Source organism: Anarhichas minor, unplaced genomic scaffold, assembly GCF_050575085.1.
Source record: "Anarhichas minor isolate MPS153535 unplaced genomic scaffold, ASM5057508v1 ptg000041l, whole genome shotgun sequence".
NCBI classification, from domain to species: Eukaryota; Metazoa; Chordata; class Actinopteri; order Perciformes; family Anarhichadidae; genus Anarhichas; species Anarhichas minor.
In genome coordinates this window covers 2,530,255-2,547,630 of record NW_027466487.1, presented here as the reverse complement: position 1 = coordinate 2,547,630, position 17,376 = coordinate 2,530,255, and the positions used below count along the sequence as shown (strand labels likewise).

Genomic DNA, 17,376 nt, shown 5'->3' with positions numbered 1-17,376 from the left:
TTGAATCACAGCGTTTCAGTAGTACGCATGGCATAGTAATACAGATATCGTAAAAAAATAAATAGATGACTTGTAAACAATTTCTGAGATGAAAAATATTTGCATATTTTGACTCAGCAGATTCAAAAATGTAGGTGACATAAGTGCTGTTTTTTATGAATACATATAAATGCAGATTTTGTTGTACATGCACAATAGCAAAAAGGACAAAATCAACAATTACCAACAACACAAATCGTCTCTTGGTTTGAAATTGCATTGCGACTAGATCTACAATGTCTACAATATTGAGGAAGAAAATTGTACTGGTCTATTTAGCTGTGAACGCCTTTTTCTTTTTCTTTTTTTCTCAACGCCTGAATGAAAGGCTGTTATATCACACAAGGTTGCAGGCTTGCTGCTCAAGGACTTTCTGTGACGGATAAACCTTTTGCAGAGAGTCAGCCTGACTGCAACGGATTACGTGGAAAAAGGCATTTTTTTTCCCCTTTCACACTGGCGAGCTAGAAGGTTACTGCAGCACCTACGATACAAAGAGGTGGATTCCATAACACAGTCAACACAATGCTCTGTGGTGAACTCTGTGTGACATTCGGGGGGGAAATCTCATCTTCATAGAAGTTTTCTCCTCTGTGAAATTAAAAAAGCTTTACAGTAAAGACCAAAGTATTCATCTGTGCAGCATTATGAATTTACAGCCGCTGAATATTCCTTCTGTGGACTGTGCAGGCGCACTGAACTCAGAGAAGGGAGCTTTGAAGGCTGTTCCTTTTATTTTACCCTTGCAATCAGCTGTGGCTTAAGGGAGCCTTTTATAAGACCGTTATTCTATAATACATTCTGAGCTCCATAATGAATCTTGCAAATTGAATGCTTAGAACCAAGGAGTAAATTAACAATATACTGCAAATAGGCAAATAGTTTACTATACTTACAAAATATTAAGTAATGAGTCAAATTAACAGTCTGGAAAGTTGCTCGAGAAAAGAATATGAATCAGAAACTATTTTACTATGAGCATACAAGAACTCTTACAGCCTTTATTGTCACTCTGTTTTTGTGCCAACCAGTTCTTAGTGTGGATATAAACACACACTATATAACAATATATAGCTGTAATAGTTTGAGCCTTATCAGTAACTGAATATTATTTGGACTCTAATGTTGAAATGAAAACACCTCTGAAATTATTAATTTTATTAATTATTATTTTATTAAAAAGAAAAATGTAATTTAATTTCCTGAGCAACTTGATACAATTTTTATAAATATTAGAAACTTGAATTTTCCTCTTAAAATCACATTTCTAATCTTCGTTTTATATGACCTTCTGTAAATTTTAAGGGGAAATGAAAGCAAAAAAATTCAGTTAGATGATTATAAAATAAAAATATTTAATGTTATAAACTCTGTAGTCTTTCAATTTCAACATTGGTTCAATTTTAGATTCAGCTCACTTCTTAGATTAAAATCATTACAACTATTTGCTCCCAGATGTAAAAACAAAATCATGTCCAGTGTTATCCATGCAGGTAGTAACAGTTAATCCCGTAGAAGTCATGTTTCTTCCCCGCGACAACATTGTCCCTCAGGTTCACAGCAGCTCGTGTGATGGAGCAGTTAAAGTCGCGATGGGCCTTCGATTTACTGAATGAATTTTGAAGGTCAAAGAGGCAGAGAGCTGCGCCATCTCTACCCACAGTCCCAACTCTGTCCACTGGCCGAATGCCAGGCAGGACAGGAGGTCTTGGCAGGATGCAGGGGTTAGACATACTGCCTGGCAGCTCTCTGCCCTTTGCCAGCATCTCCTGCTCTGAAGCTGCCCTTGATGATAACTTAGCATTTAATTCAATACCTCCCAGCTCTTTGACCACAGAGGACTGACTAAGATTTCCTCCACACAGCTCGGTCAGCCTCTTCTCCCTGTTGACCTCCATCTCTTCCCGGGAAAGAGGGGAGGTGTACATGTCAGGGGGTTGCTCTGTACCTGAGATCCGGGATCCTGAAGGAGAGCCTTGGTTTGGGGCTTGAGATCGATTTGGGAGTTCAAGAGCAGTGGGACTGCAGGTGCTCCCCTGCTGTCTTCTTCTACATCCTCCTCTGGGTTTAGAGGGAACAAATATGGGGAAAGACCTTTCTCTCTGTAGGGAAAGGAATTTAATAGGATTAGTGTTGCACAGTGTAACTGTTGCTGTAAAAACGTGCAACGTTCTCGGGGATTTTACCAGTGGTACAGCGTGTGTATTCATCCCAGTAATGTCACACATTTTTTCCTTGAAGTCGTCTATCATTAGTGGATTTGCTGGCCCAGATCCTTAGAAAAATCAAATACCAACAGTATTATTGTTGTTCAAATCATGCATATCATCTTTGTTCTAATACGTAACTTTTCAGCTTCTTGCTGGGACTGAAAGAAAACTCCTGGGAAAGAGAAGGTTTGGAAAAAAAGGAGAGGATTGTCATTTTTCTTTGGCTGAGGGGATGTTAGTCTATCATTTTCTGGGAGAGCAGGCGATAATATATATTTCATTTTGTCTATCCTTCCAGTAGGAAAAGCTTTCATGTGTGCCAAAGTTCATAAAGGTGTGCTTTGCCATATGCGGGGAACAGTAGTCCTGTCTCTAAATGAAATATATATTCAGGCCCACTTCTCACTCCAACAACTGTTATACTGTTACTAACATATTAACATACGTTTAGGCTTCTTTACCTGTGTGGTGCATTTGGTAGGAGGTGACCCAGTGTGTCCGCTCCAAATTTTTCAGCATGTTGCTTGTCCGTTCAGATAACGACAAATCCCGGTCACGAAGTTTAGGGTTGGGCAGCACCGTCTTCGGAGGAGTGGGGTAGAAAACCTGGTTCTCTCCTTTCAATGGCTTTGTATGCTGAAGGAAGAACATTGGTAAATTTAGAAAATGATCAGATCAACTGTGATTTGATTTGTATTGGATAACCTCAACGATAATGTGAAGCTATGTACAGTATTTCATTACTCACATCTAAGAAGCCGTGTTCTCCAGTCCACATAACTGCTTTCTTCCTGGTTTTCATGGGCGTCTCCAAGACCTCATGTCTGTATGGACCACCTGCACATGGAAATAAAGGCATATTAAACTTTTCTGGAAACATCTATTCTATCACCCCCTTTAACCACAATATGTTTCACTCGTACCTATAGTTTTGCTCAGCAGAGTGACGTCCGGCACGTTATTTGGGATGAGGGGGTTGATGAAATGTTGGGAGGCAGCTCTGACTCCTGTTTCCTGGTCATCTGGGGAGCGGAAGGATGGGAACATTGCAAACTGGGAGATGTGGGATGAATAGGGATGCTGTTTTGGAGTTGCTATCTTTATCATTTTCTCCCTGTTAGCAGAGAATTAAATAAAAGATGAAGTGTATCAAAGTTTGAGGCAGACACAAGAAACCTTAAATGCAAGTAGTGAGCTTTTGAAAATAAATAAATCAGTCTATGAAACAGAAAGTACTCACGCCATATTTATATCAGTTGGTTTTGGTATGCTGAGAAAAGAAAAAACATGAACGTTATCCTTCCTGTTAATAATGACTATAGTTATGATAAATCAATGGCTACTCACAGCTGGTCATTGAGACGAACTTTACTCTTCTTTCTGCCAGTATTGTTAGAACATTGACGACTGGTGGTGTGCCTGTGAAGGAAAAACAACAATCTATAATTCTGATGTATTACATTTTTAATTTCTGTGCAGAACGTTTTTCGACTCACTCAGTCATGATGGTTCCTCCATAACCAAAGTGATGATGGCCATTTAAATCAGGCGGGATATTGTGGTTTAGGGAGGCCTTGGGCTCCATCTGGCTGCTGGAGCTCTGACTCAGAATGGAGGAGAGTGAAGGCAGGACGGAACACAAGGGAAGGATAGGTAGATGAGGGTAGATAATTAAGCCAAATATGTGGTGAAACCTTGTCTGCTAATCAATGTTGTGGTTTTGTCAAAAAAAAATGTAATCGTGAGTGTTGATTCACATCATTATATTATTTGTTGAAATACTTTCCACCAGTTTATCCCTAAATGTCCCACAACCAACTTAACTCATTAAATGAATGGTTTGTTTACACACATGCTATGTAGTACATCAGCATGCTATATTGTAGCTAAAACTACAAACATGTATGCTTCTCAGAACTAAATGAAACCGTTTTAACTCTGCCACTACAATATTTGACTGTTTGATCTCTGGTAAGGCCTCTTCTAATTATCTTATACTTTAGTAACCATTTATACTTGTGAAATACAGCAATAACACAACAATTAATCAAAGAAATCCCCCAACTCACTTACCTGGGCAGGAGGAGTAGAGAGCAAATATCTATCTAATATATAGAAGCCTCTTTTCTTCTCCTGTTGCAGATATGCGGTCTTGGAAACGTTGAAGCTTTCTTTGACAGAACAAGACTCCCTCGTCTTCACATGTGACCAGTGAGCTGGGTTTGAATTCCTGGGACAGCCAGAGTGATGGTGTTACAATGAACAATAGGATCGGAGAGACACCCAATCCAGCCCACAGCACATAGTGTGTGAGCAGAGATGTGGTTTAAATAGCTTTCGTACGACTAAAGACTGAAACAACATCACACATTTGGTTTGCTAAGTCCAGAAAAAATATATCCTTGTGAAAATATTTTTTCCCCAGTAATAACTGTGTGTGTGTGTGTGTGGGGGGGGGGGCCTGATATTTAATATAACATCAGTTTGTTCATACGCGGTGGGTAATCACTGCTCCGGATGCCCATCATCCAGTCATCCAGTGTGGATCTGATAATATTACATGTTCACAGTTTGGTGAACTCATACAACTAAGCATGGGATAGAATGAAAACCAAGCTGGGTCCGCCTCGGCACACGCTGACACCAGATACAAGCCGAGTCCGGTGTGTGGTGCTTGGTTACAGGAGTCGTGTTTCGTTGCCTCCAGTCTTAGTCAACATAGAAACAGTTATACATTCAGACTGCATGCCTTAGAGTAGACAAAGCCACAACATTTGTTCAAAGAAAGTCTCAGGTACGATCTCGAAGGAGATTTTAGTCTGAGGATCATCCTCTTCTTGTGTTGCTTTAGACATTACAGGCTCATTTTGTAGAACATCTTCTAGGTTTTGTTGGACAGCTACACGTGCACGGTCCATGGCGGAGCATGTATGAATAGGGCTAATTTGTCACTCTAGAGGACACAACACCTAATACTCTGATGAATGTAAAAAATGACAAAAAGTAACCATAATGCAAATTGTGTCAGGACTCATTGTGTCAACCCCTCATGAGAACATGAACAGTGAAATAATTGATTTTAGAGATCCCAGAAAGCCTGTCCACATTTTGGTATGACTTAACTTGATGCATGCTTTACAGTCATATGAAAACAACTGCCGACATAAAACAACTTGAAAACTTGGCTTCATGAAGTATTTGACTATAACATTAAATACTCACGATTAAAAAAGTAGCAAATCAAATCAAAAACTTCGAAGCAAATCTGCTTCATCAGGATTGTGTGTACATTTAAATAATGTTTCTAAATCCCGATTGGTGCGTAGAGGTATGTCACATCTCTGTTTCCTATCAACGCCAGTGAGAAAGGCACAGAAAGAGATACTTTCTGATGATACAAATGTGAAGTATCAAACACTTTTGCAGAAAAAAGTGTGTTCACGTGGGACCCCATTTCTCACAGTGAGAAGGTGATTGAAAAAACTAAAACATATTCAGGGCCTTTATTAAAATAGGAGAGCACATTTGATCTGCTCCCCATCACTTAAAACATCAGAAACCTGAAAACTGCATCTAAATACCAGGTTTCAATCAGCACACAGGGAAGACGTTCAGTACAATCAATGGAGCTGCCTCTTCTTGGACATGACTGCTTTCAAAGCTGCAAGGTTTGCCTTGTTTGTTGGCACTCACAAGACCCATATTCTGCATTCTGCTTTTTAATTGGGATTCCCAAGAGACCTTGTCCAAAGTCTCAGCAAAACACCAAAGTCCTATCAAGCAGCCTAAGCTAAGTCCAGTAACCAATTACCCTGCTCTGCCCCAGCGGAGCTGGCGTTCTTTGGATTACATTCCCTGCTGCTGCATTATAAATGTGCCACAGCCTGCAGTGATTTCTCTATCATATTAATTATTGTGCACATGCAGGTTGCTGCTTAGCCCCTACAGGGTTGTACACAACAACTGAAATTCAACTTAATCTGTAGTTCTTGTAGTTACCAATAACATCTGAAACATTGATATATTAATTCACCCCTCTCTAAAGGAAAAGCATGTGGCATTGACTATTTTCTCCAATTTACCAGTTCATCCCATAGGTCAATAAGACTGCTATATATCTGCTAGTGACCCTAGTGACCCCTGAAACAAATAGTAGCCTCCTCCTAAACCACTATGGCAGCAGCCCCAGGTTATCAATTACATTTTGAAAATTTGATTTAGGAATATTTACCATGTAAGAATATAAACTGAAAGATTTACTAATTTGATTTTGACACAGGGCCTGTGCAGCAAGTCTTTATACTGAACAATGGCCTACTGTTCATCTCTCAGTGCTACACCACAAATGCATTGATGAGTATTTACTGATGGTTGAGGCTTGGTTAAATTTGGGCGACTAAAGCCATTTGGTTATGAAGCCCTGCAAGGTAGAAGACACCCACAACTCAAGGGTCAGGGGCCCTTGGTCAGTTGTCTGCAGCTGGTAAAAACACACACACACACACACACACACACACACACACACACACACACACACACACACACACACACACACACACACACACACACACACACACACACACACACACACACACACACACACACACACGTTTTACAACCACAGAGGTAGTGGGTGTTTTAGAATCAGAATCAGAACCATTTATTGCCAAGGTATGTTGCACATTCAAGGAATTTGACATGATGGGTGGTGCATAACATTAATCAATCAACAACAATCAACACAGTGCAAAAAGTAGAAACATATTAAAATGTAGTTTGTAAATGTGCATATTTTTCTTTGTTGACTTACACTGTACCTTCCAAAATAGCACATACTCCTACACACTGTCTACTCAAAAAACTGTGCCTTGCCTGCACATTTTTTGAATGCAGCCTAAGTGAAACATCAAATTCGTACTTGGTTTTGATTGGAGCCCTGCAGAGGGTGTCTCTGGTGGTATAGAATAAAGAGAGCGAGTGAACAGCCTACCCTGCAGTTTGTTTTCAATTTCTAAGGAGAATATGTAAGCGCTGTGTTTTCCCAAACCTCTGAATAATAGTTTTCCCCACGGACACTCAATCTGGACATGACTGACAGCTGTAACGTCTCTCGGGTATCATCGATCCGATCTAAAAAAAATCTGTTCGACCTTTTTTGCTGCCAGTCTTTCAGGGAAGAAGACTGGCTCATAAAGGGGATGAATGAATACATGTTTTGAGGACATCACTTCTCTGAGAAGCTCGGCTGCAGCCGCATCACCCCGTCATCCACTCATCCAACTCTTGTTCTCTTGCATTTGAGTGTTTCATTTGGTCCCCACAGCAGCTTTCACCATGACAACATTTGACTTCTCGGATATAGAGGCATTTTTGGACTGCCACCCAGACCTCTTCGAGGAATATCTCGTTCGAAAGGCGAAATGTGATCAGGTTAGCAGATGGTTGAAGGAGCACCAGCCGTTGAAAGTGTCCACAGTCGAGGAGAAGCGTGGCGCTACTGCCAGGGACCCGCTCTGGACGACCAACCCGGACGGGCTCCGGCGCAGATCGTCCCACATGGAGCTGCGACGGAACTTCGCCCGGTCCAAAGCCACCACCGCATACCGGACCTACGACGAGCATGTGAGTCTGATCGAACACGAGTCCCAGTCCAGCATGAGGCGCCGTGCGCTCCTGCGTAAAGCCAGCTCCCTGCCTCCGACCACCGCGCACATCCTGAGCGCCCTGCTGGAGTCCAGGGTCAACGTGCCCCAGTACGCTTCCAGCGCCATCGACTTCAAATACAGACTTAAGGAAACCAACGAGAGGGAGTTTTTCTTGGAGTTAGTGAAAGATATCTCCAATGATTTGGACCTGACAAACCTCAGTTACAAGATCCTGATCAATGTGTGTATCCTGGTGGATGCAGACAGGTGTTCGCTTTTCCTTGTGGAGGGACCCGCGCACAAGAGGACACTGGTGTCCAAATTATTTGACGTTCACTCTGGCACCACTGTCAGGCCATCATCCAGCACCCTTAACTCCAATGAAGTGCAGGTGCCATGGGGGAAGGGTATCATTGGATATGTGGCAGAGCATGGGGAGACTGTAAACATCCCAAACGCATATGAGGTGAGCCTGGTGTATATGATGAATATATTATTAAACTTAGACTTTTTATTAATTAATGCAGATATATTTACAGTAAGTAAAGCTAATAATTAATGATGTGGGGATCAGATGTTTTCACTATTGGGAGAAAACATTGATACAATATCCACATATGTCCAAACAGAATGGAAGACATTTAAATCAGTTGAGCAAGGGAACGCTCAAATCAAAGAAATGGAGAAAGACTCGAATTACTTCAATTATTTCAGAATAAAGAAACGTATCTCTATAATATACAAAGAAGAAGGCAATCACGCGTTATAACTCTTCCCACAAGCCAGACCTCTACCACATCATTATATCATGGCCCTGGGCTGCATGGGAAGCTATATGGCAACATGATTATGTCGATTCCCCTGAGGTCTATTATTGCAATAGTGTAGATATGTGTAAGGGGCATCATAGTTTTTTTCTGCTTATAGTAAAAACAAGAAGCTTCCTGCAGAGCTGTGAATTTAATTAGCCAAACAATTGCGCCTGGGCTGCTTTATTTCATGACAAAAGCGCGTAAACCCCAAATATTTGAAGCAATATTGTCATACTGTGAGTACAACGTCAAATGTGCTGGTTTCTACTGGGCACAGTGAAGTTACAGGCAATATGTGTGTTAATCATGCACGTTTGATATATGTGTAACATGTGTTTATGTGACCACTATTGCAGGACCACCGCTTCAGTGATGAGATAGACAAGTTAACGGGCTACAAGACTCAGTCCATCCTCTGTATGGCCATCTATAACAGTGATGGGGAAGTCATAGGTGTTGTACAAGCAATCAGCAAAAATCCCATGGGCATTCCCTTTACTGAGGATGATGAGAAGGTGAGCCATTTATTATGTCTCAGATCCATGTTACCAGGGGATTTTCCCATTCACAGGCATTTTATCCGCTATTTAATATCTTCAGTATTATTGTAGTTGGTTTGACCATTAAGGGCATTTCAGAGATGTAGTTTAAATTGGATACTTGTGGAACACACACACACACACACACACACGCACGCACGCACGCACGCACGCACACACACACACACACACACACACACACACACACACACACACACACACACACACACACACACACACACACACACACACACACACACACACACACACACACACACACACACACATACATTAACAGTTATTACACAGAAGCTCTTGAGCCATGCAGCTGAAAACACTGTTTGTCTTCTGAATCTTCTTAATGGCTCTGGAGAGGGGCACAGCGTTCCCTCGGAAGCAAAACCTAAGAAAAATTAAAGGGGGAGGTCAACCTCTCAAGTGTGCAGCATTAAATATGTCTGGCTTTGCAATATATACGTACAATTGCTCCCTGAGCAATCTGCTTGGAATGGGCTTACTAGAATCTGTGTGCATTAGTTGTTGTTGTTTTCTACTGTTACACAGCTTAAATATGCATTTTCATTCTCCCAGTTTGGTGATGAGCAAATAATATATTGTGTATCTCGTATATGTGAAAAGTACTGGCTTATTGTTTAAGTGTGTAACCCGGCACTAAAAAAAAGAAAAGGTACTCATTTGACACACAATTAGTTAGTAAAAAAAATCATCAAACTGTTTATGTTTATTCACCTTTCAGTTGAGCTGCACTGAGATGCAACAGTTTGTCCACAAGGTGGCAGATTAAAGTTGTGGAAAATCATTTTTTCTCAATACATTTCTTCACTGGCCTCTACTTCAAAGACATTTGACTTTAAACAATGTTTTGAGTTTGCAGTAATTTAAACACTTTTTAAATACAATTTGACTGTATGAGAATGTAAACAAAACTCTAAACAAAGTCAAAGTAACTGCTGTTATGCTACAAAGACACTGGCATCTTGATCTGCCAGCTTATCTCGACACTTTAGAGCACTTGATGTCTCACTAAATGCCTTCTTTCTCTAGATCAATACTTCATTAACAAGCAATCTATCGGAGAAAATGTGTGCAGAGAAGCAGTAAACTCCATCATGACTTTCTTCTCCCATCCCCGCTCAATCTTTTCTTTTCTCTTACCCAGTTTTATGTCCTCTTTTTTAGCATACAAATAGATAACATTATTATTGATTATGCCTTTCACCACTTTTTTGGTACTTTTACTCAGGTTCTGCAGATGTATCTACCATTCTGTGGAATATCGATTTCCAATGCCAAGTTGTTTTCGGAGTCTCGCAAGGAGTATGAAAGGAGTAGGGTAAGAGAATCTTTGGTTGTTTTATAGATGCTGGAGAATCAGCAGTAGCATTACATTTTTAGACTTAGTTAAAATATACATGTTTCAACATATACAGTATATGTCAACACTGCAATGCACATAAGCCATTAGTGACCTTTCTCGTTGCCACAGGCTCTGCTGGAGGTGGTCAACGACCTGTTTGAGGAGCAGACCGACCTGGAGAAGATTGTTAGGAAGATCATGCAGCGAGCGCTGACCCTGCTGCAGTGTGAACGCTGCTCTGTGCTTCTCCTTGAAGACATCGACTCACCTGTGAGACTCTTTTCAGTTTGTTCTTTTCCGGCCTCACAAATTCATTTTCTTTAACTTTTCTGTTAAAACAAGCAGCTTTTCTTGTGCGAAACTCTCCTATCTTTGTTGCTAAATGTCCTTATAGCTGATACATGTCTCTTCTATAGGTTGTGAAGTTCTCCAAGACGTTTGAACTCATGTCTCCCCTGTGCAAGATGGACCGTGACATCAGGTGAAAGGGACATCATGAAAAAGATTATTCATTCTATGGGGCGATGCCAAAATAACAACACACACCTTAAATGGATACATGTGATGTGCATTTATACAAATCCATAACACACTCAATAATTGATGCTGCCGGACCTGATTATTGTTTCCTGTTTGTGTTATTGGGCACATCAGCATGGAGAAGCTATCGTGCTCTGATTGGCTGATCAATAACAGCATTGCTGAGCTGGTGGCTTCCACAGGGCTGCCTGTGAACATCAGCGATGTGTGTCAGGACCCACGCTTTGATGCTGAGGTGTGAACACAAAAGTCTGCATGGACACACACATGCTTCAGGCTGCAGCAAGTAGACACAGACACACATCACAAAGACCTACGAAAACAAATATGTGTTGTGTTATAATTAATGTTCGACTCAAATAAAAAATGCGTGCTCGGGCAGCTCTTTGAAATATCCATTTCTCAAACAAACACAAACTCGATTGTCACCGTTTCCTCTATTTACAGGCGGATCAAGCCTCAGGATTTCACATCAGATCAGTGTTATGTGTCCCCATCTGGAATCGAACTCATCAGATAATTGGTAAATTGACTAGAAATAATCCAAATGTCCTCACTGGGAAATCTGTTTTCATGTTAAAGTCGATGTTTATGTGTGTCACTTCTGCAGGGGTTGCACAAATTCTGAATCGCCTCGACAGGAAGACGTTCAATGATGCAGATCAGAGACTGTTTGAGGTTTGTTTTTTAAAGCTCTAATTGCAGCTGTTCCATCAAAACTTTAAGTGTTCACTGTCAAATTTTGAAGGTTTTTTTTGTGTTTTTTTTTCTCTGGATTTTCCTTTGTTTACAGGCATTTGTGATATTCTGTGGACTTGGAATCAACAACACTATGATGTACAATCAAGTTAAGAAGACGTGGGCCAAGCAGTCTGTGGCACTGGATGTAAGCACTGCAACTTATTGATTACAGCAAATGTTACTTTTGTTTTACCATAATTCAACCACTTTCAAAGACATAAGTTATGTATCAACATTTGACTTTTTTTCCTTCTCTTTTTCCATCATTCCTGTCTGTTTAAAATATAAAATAAATAACACAGAGGTACAATTACAGAGATATTACAGAAATACATCATCCATACCCACCAGTCTTTAGAGAACTTGACAGTCAAGCCAATTCTCATTTCCAGCTCGTCAACTACAAACGCTTTGAGACGCCCCGCAGTGTCAGATAGCAACGCACCCTTTAGCGATTGTATGACACGCACTGCGCTTTCACGTAACTACTTTGACAGTTGACAGGGATGGGAGGTGGATCGGACAAACAAGTACAGGGGGCCGGTGTTCGAAACCGATGTTTGTGTCCCAAAGTGTTACTGAGTTATTTTAAAGGTATGTTAAGGTTGTTTGTTATGTTTTACATACTTATATTATATTGTTTATGTTTATGCCAAGGGCTCTGACAAAGCGTCAGTATGTGACAAGTTGGAACGAGAACGATTTGGTCAGTCACATGAATGTATTGTCTACTAATATTTAAACTATATTGCATTAAAACATGCTCTAAGCTAAACCTGTCTATCATTAAAAGTGCTTAATGAAGTTTAACAATCACTGAGACGATGAACTTTATACAAGCTGTGCTTTGAAATGGACTTGCAATCTTGATGTGCGACAAGATGTATTTTCATAGAATGATGTATGGAAAATACTAGGTCTTCTGTTACTCTGAATAAAATAGGCGAAAATAAAAACAGAATTTTATTACATCTATTTAAAGTGTATGAGCAAATAGTAACTGAGGAAAGTGGTGTCACTGATTAATCCTAACTGAGGCTCTCCACATTCATTAGCGTCTCCATCTGTGTTCTGCTCCATTGCCCGGTCTCTAACCTGAGCAGTCACATTATCCTCAGCAAACATGGTTCTGCTTCTCTACCATAAATATTTCAGCTGCTTTCAATAATTCATGATAAATACATGTGCCAGTCTGCTCAGCTCTCATCAAAGGCAACAAGGCAACGCTCCTGTACTTCTGTCACATAATCTTTGCTCTTTCTTTGACACCTGATGGATTTCCTTTTCTGTCAGGAGACCCAAAGTAGAGCAACAAATTGGCTTTGATCCTGATTACATAACAAGAGATGTAGGAAAGATAGGCATTAAAATCCTTGGAACATTGATTATCTTCTACAACAGCGTCTTTTTAGGAGTTGGTCTTATTTTTCACCTCAATAGCATCGGAATCAGTTTTATATATCTCAGTGCATGATTTATGTTTTTTTCCAGATGTTGTCCTACCATGCTACCTGCTCCAAGGTAGAAGTTGACAGACTTAAGGTAACATCAGAAAGAAAACAACATTCATATACAGTACCTAAACTAACTTTCGGAAATCTGATGTGTGTAGATGAAGTGTAATTTGAAAACTGTCTGCAACATATTTTAGTGCTTTGCCTCCTCCATTGCTGGCTGATTGACAGCTCTGTCCTCTGCCCCCCTAAGGCAGCAAAGATCCCCCTGAGCAGTGAGTTAGGCATCGATGAGTTTCACTTCAACGACTTCTCTTTGGACAATGACGCCATGATCACCGCGTCACTCCGGATGTTTCTAGAACTCGGTGTCGTCCAAAAGTTTAAAATTGACTATGAGGTGAGGCCCTCGCATATGTCCTGTGATATCTTTGTCAGGCGCTAGCGTCCACAGTGTATATGTGTGCATGTCTGTATATCACCTGTATGTCTGTCTTTTTGTAGGTTCTATGCCGCTGGCTTTTGACTGTGAGGAAGAACTATCGAACTGTGGCGTATCACAACTGGAGGCATGCCTTCAATGTGTCGCAGTGCATGTTCGTTATGATCACAGTAAGTTTCAAGATCTCCGACTTCTGCCAGACTCTTAATTTCAGTCACAGTCAAACTGTCTAATACAGCAAAGGCAAATGTACCACCAAAATAAAAACATCCAAACTTAGATCCTTGATGACGATTACAAGATGTTGAAGTTATGAGAAAAATATGTCTCTGTGGACTTAGTACACTAATCAACAATCAGTCACTGAACAAAACATTAAGAGGAAACATAACAGGAGAAACATTAGGTTGATCTCCTCTCCTCTCCTGTCCTACTCTATTAAATGGCAATATCTAATACAGTGTAAATAAAACCGAATGAATAGAGAATGAAAGCTGTGGTGGACTCTGCAAAATGAAAGGGTAAGAGTGTGCCAATCTGCTCTTCTTTTGGCAGACAGCCAATTTCCAGGATGTCCTCACAGAGGCTGAGATACTGGCACTGATGGTCGGCTGCCTGTGTCATGACTTGGACCACCGAGGCACCAACAACGCATTTCAAGCTAAGTAAGTGCGGCAGGCAGGCCTACAGTATGATGACCAACAGGTGTTTGAAAGGCGTCTGAGAGTTTCAATGCTCCGTTTTGTCCTGCAGGACAGGTTCTGCTCTGGCTCTGCTCTACGGGACGTCAGCCACCCTGGAGCATCATCACTTCAACCATGCAGTCATGATCCTACAAAGTGAGGTCAGACCAGTATTTCTCATTTCATTAGGTTTACTGTATGAACTGATTTATCCTTAGTTTGCTTCCCTTGACCGGGGAGCATTTAACTTGAAGTGAAATATAATATTTTGTGAATACTTACTCCTTAATGATGTTTGAATTGTAATTTAGATTAGCCAATGAATGTGAATGTCATTTTCACTGTCAGAGAAGCATCGAATACAATGTTGCCACATACTACAGCCGTAAGCTAGTTTGCAACACATGTCCTTAGTTGGGACAGATGACAGCGAAGTCAACAAGAAAGCACAACCAAAACGATAAAAACACAAATGCATAAAATAAAAAAACTAATTAAAAGCACCATGATCATCCATGACTTTCATGTTAGATTACTCTTTGGAAATATTTCAACATTTTATGTGTCTTTGAGAAAGCCACTGGTGTGCAGTGTGAGTTTTGGGATGGCGCTGGCAGGCGGCGTCAACGACCACCGGTGATGTTAAGAGACTGCTGTGATCAGTTTGACCATCAGGAACTGTGTTCTGTATTGATGTATTTTAACAGAGGACAGAGAAAGTCCATACATTGCTAATTAGCATTGATAATTGGAGCCGCATTTGACAGTGAGCGATGATTTTACCAATGCATTGGCTGTAAGGAGCCACTATTTCAGCCACTATTACTCATCCTTGCCTGCTTTTGTGTATGCGCCTGCTATATGGTATTATTCTTTCTTCTCACAGGGTCACAATATCTTTGCAAACCTCTGCTCTAAAGAGTATAGCAACATGATGCAACTATTGAAGCAGGCTATTCTCTCTACAGACCTTACTTTGCACTTTGAGTAAGTGGCCTTTTTAACGGATTCAGAGCTTCTGATGTAGCTTACTACATGATTGGTAAAAAGTGAAACTGAAGTAGATTATTACAGATTATTAGACAAACTCCTACACCTAATTAGAAGAATCAACGTTTAGATTTCTGTGCTTGTGTGATGAAAACCGTCTTTGAGTGTCTTATTTTGCCTTTTCACATTTTCTGTATCCTTGACGGTCTCGTTGCATTGTCAGGCGCAGAACCAAGTTCTTTGAGTGTGTTCTGTCTGGGGAATTCAGCTGGACAGATGAAGGACACAGAGAACTTCTCAGGTTTCTACCTTTGTACTGAATAAAACTTTTCTGTGCCCAAATCACTTTTACTGTGAAGAGCCAAACAGGTAGCTAGAAACATCTTTGCTGTCATCAACAGGTCCATGCTGATGACAGGATGCGATTTAGGCGCAGTCACTCGTCCCTGGAAGATATCCAAACAGGTTTGATGTTTCTCACATCTGTGCATTTTATGTTTGAGGGCTTGGAGATGTAGAAATATAACCGGAATTTGGTTAAAAAAAAGTTTTAGGCTCCAGAAATTTGCATTTATAAAATACTAAAGTTTTAGTTGAATAATTGAATAATGATAGATGGCATTTATGTCCCAAGGTTGCAGAGCTGGTGACGAGTGAATTCTTTGAACAGGGTGACAGAGAGAGGTCTGAGCTTAAGTTGACCCCAGCGGTAAGTAAGCAAGCTTTAAAAGTCTCATCTTTCACTCAGATTTCTTTCACTTTTCACTCAGATTTCTATCAATCTACACTCAAACCATGTTCTTTATGTGACCATTTTTGTCAAATGATTATGATGATGATTTGGTCATGGATAACAGAAGATTATCACCTCTCTGTAGGCCATATTTGACCGCAATCGCAAAGATGAACTACCTGTCTTACAGCTGGAGTGGATAGATGGGATATGTAAACCCCTTTATCAGGTAGGTAAACCTTGATTTCTAAAGTTCAACCTATACCTTAGGTCTCATTTTTAAAATCCAAACAATAAAAACCTTATTTAGGAAATTGAATATCAACTGTACTCTTCTGTTTTGCTCCCAGGCAATGCTGAAGCTCAACAGGAAGTTGCAGCCGATGGTGGATGGGATAGATGCCAACCGAAACAAATGGCAGGAGCTCTGCTCATCCTATCAGGAGACACACGGACCCTCAGTGTCCAATCAGAGTGGTGTATCAGATCAGAGTCCTGAGCCCCATCAAGCCACAGATACAAATCAACAACTAGACTCCACAGAGACTCTGACGCCTGTTGAAAACACCAAGTTTGGGTCAAAGTCTAAGTGCGGTCCGGATCTGAGCAGCAGAGTAAACCAAGGTTCCTGTGATGGTTAATTAGCATCAGCTGGCAACGTGATATCTGCAGGAAGGAAGTAAAGCAAGCTAAGTGTTGAGTAAAGGTTTATAACATGCGACTCCTCCCATATCCTGTGATTTCCCAACACATGCACTACCCTAAATCATTTTTAAAAATCTGGGTAGATTAAAGGCAGGTTTCATCTAGTGAGCACATTGTTTCTCCCGAGTGTCAGTGTGTTAAACTCAGGAGTGTGATTATTCATATTGGTCAAACTATACTTAAAGGGCAGTTTCCCATTTCTTTCTTTCTTTCTTCATTTATTCCTTATTTTTCATCTATCTATCTATCCATCTAATTGCTTTACATTACTGAGAAGTATAAGATTGAGAGACTACTGTTGAAACCAAAGAGGGCCACTTGCTACTGTAATGTTTTGTAATGGGAACTGCCTCAAATCCATAAGCCGATTGGAACGCCTTTACAAAACCGAAAGGAATCACTGTGATTTCTCTCACATAAAAACACAAATTGCCATTATGAATGTGGACCGGAGCATGATCTTGT

General features: G+C 40.6%; 2 protein-coding genes across 2 annotated transcripts; one reads left to right on the top strand and one right to left on the bottom strand.

Moving 5' to 3' along the window:
- Nucleotides 1–1,520: 1,520 nt before the first annotated feature.
- Nucleotides 1,521–3,834, bottom strand: spmip4 (sperm microtubule inner protein 4). The gene is made up of 8 exons (XM_076109675.1): nucleotides 3,746–3,834; nucleotides 3,597–3,668; nucleotides 3,490–3,519; nucleotides 3,173–3,363; nucleotides 2,998–3,086; nucleotides 2,711–2,876; nucleotides 2,226–2,314; nucleotides 1,521–2,141 (listed from the first exon to the last, which is right to left on the bottom strand). Exons 1-8 carry the CDS (start codon nucleotides 3,832–3,834, stop codon nucleotides 1,521–1,523), a joined length of 1,347 nt encoding a protein of 448 aa, XP_075965790.1.
- Nucleotides 3,835–7,583: 3,749 nt separating this feature from the next.
- pde11al (phosphodiesterase 11a, like) lies at nucleotides 7,584–16,847 on the top strand. The gene is made up of 20 exons (XM_076109674.1): nucleotides 7,584–8,360; nucleotides 9,063–9,221; nucleotides 10,510–10,599; nucleotides 10,753–10,893; nucleotides 11,040–11,104; nucleotides 11,278–11,398; nucleotides 11,611–11,686; nucleotides 11,774–11,841; nucleotides 11,957–12,049; nucleotides 13,396–13,446; nucleotides 13,612–13,758; nucleotides 13,863–13,970; nucleotides 14,356–14,465; nucleotides 14,554–14,644; nucleotides 15,370–15,470; nucleotides 15,697–15,774; nucleotides 15,875–15,938; nucleotides 16,108–16,182; nucleotides 16,352–16,435; nucleotides 16,557–16,847. Exons 1-20 carry the CDS (start codon nucleotides 7,584–7,586, stop codon nucleotides 16,845–16,847), a joined length of 2,790 nt encoding a protein of 929 aa, XP_075965789.1.
- Nucleotides 16,848–17,376: the final 529 nt, after the last annotated feature.

Coding starts and splice junctions, on each gene's coding strand:
- spmip4 (XM_076109675.1), bottom strand. CDS start 3,834: ATGGAGCCCAAGGCCTCCCTAAACCACAATATCCCGCCTGATTTAAAT. Junction 2,877..2,997: donor GAGAACACGGCTTCTTAGAT/GTGAGTAATGAA, acceptor CAGCATACAAAG/CCATTGAAAGGAGAGAACCA. Junction 2,142..2,225: donor ATACACACGCTGTACCACTG/GTAAAATCCCCG, acceptor CTTTCCCTACAG/AGAGAAAGGTCTTTCCCCAT.
- pde11al (XM_076109674.1), top strand. CDS start 7,584: ATGACAACATTTGACTTCTCGGATATAGAGGCATTTTTGGACTGCCAC. Junction 10,894..11,039: donor TTGAAGACATCGACTCACCT/GTGAGACTCTTT, acceptor TCTCTTCTATAG/GTTGTGAAGTTCTCCAAGAC. Junction 13,759..13,862: donor AGTTTAAAATTGACTATGAG/GTGAGGCCCTCG, acceptor GTCTTTTTGTAG/GTTCTATGCCGCTGGCTTTT.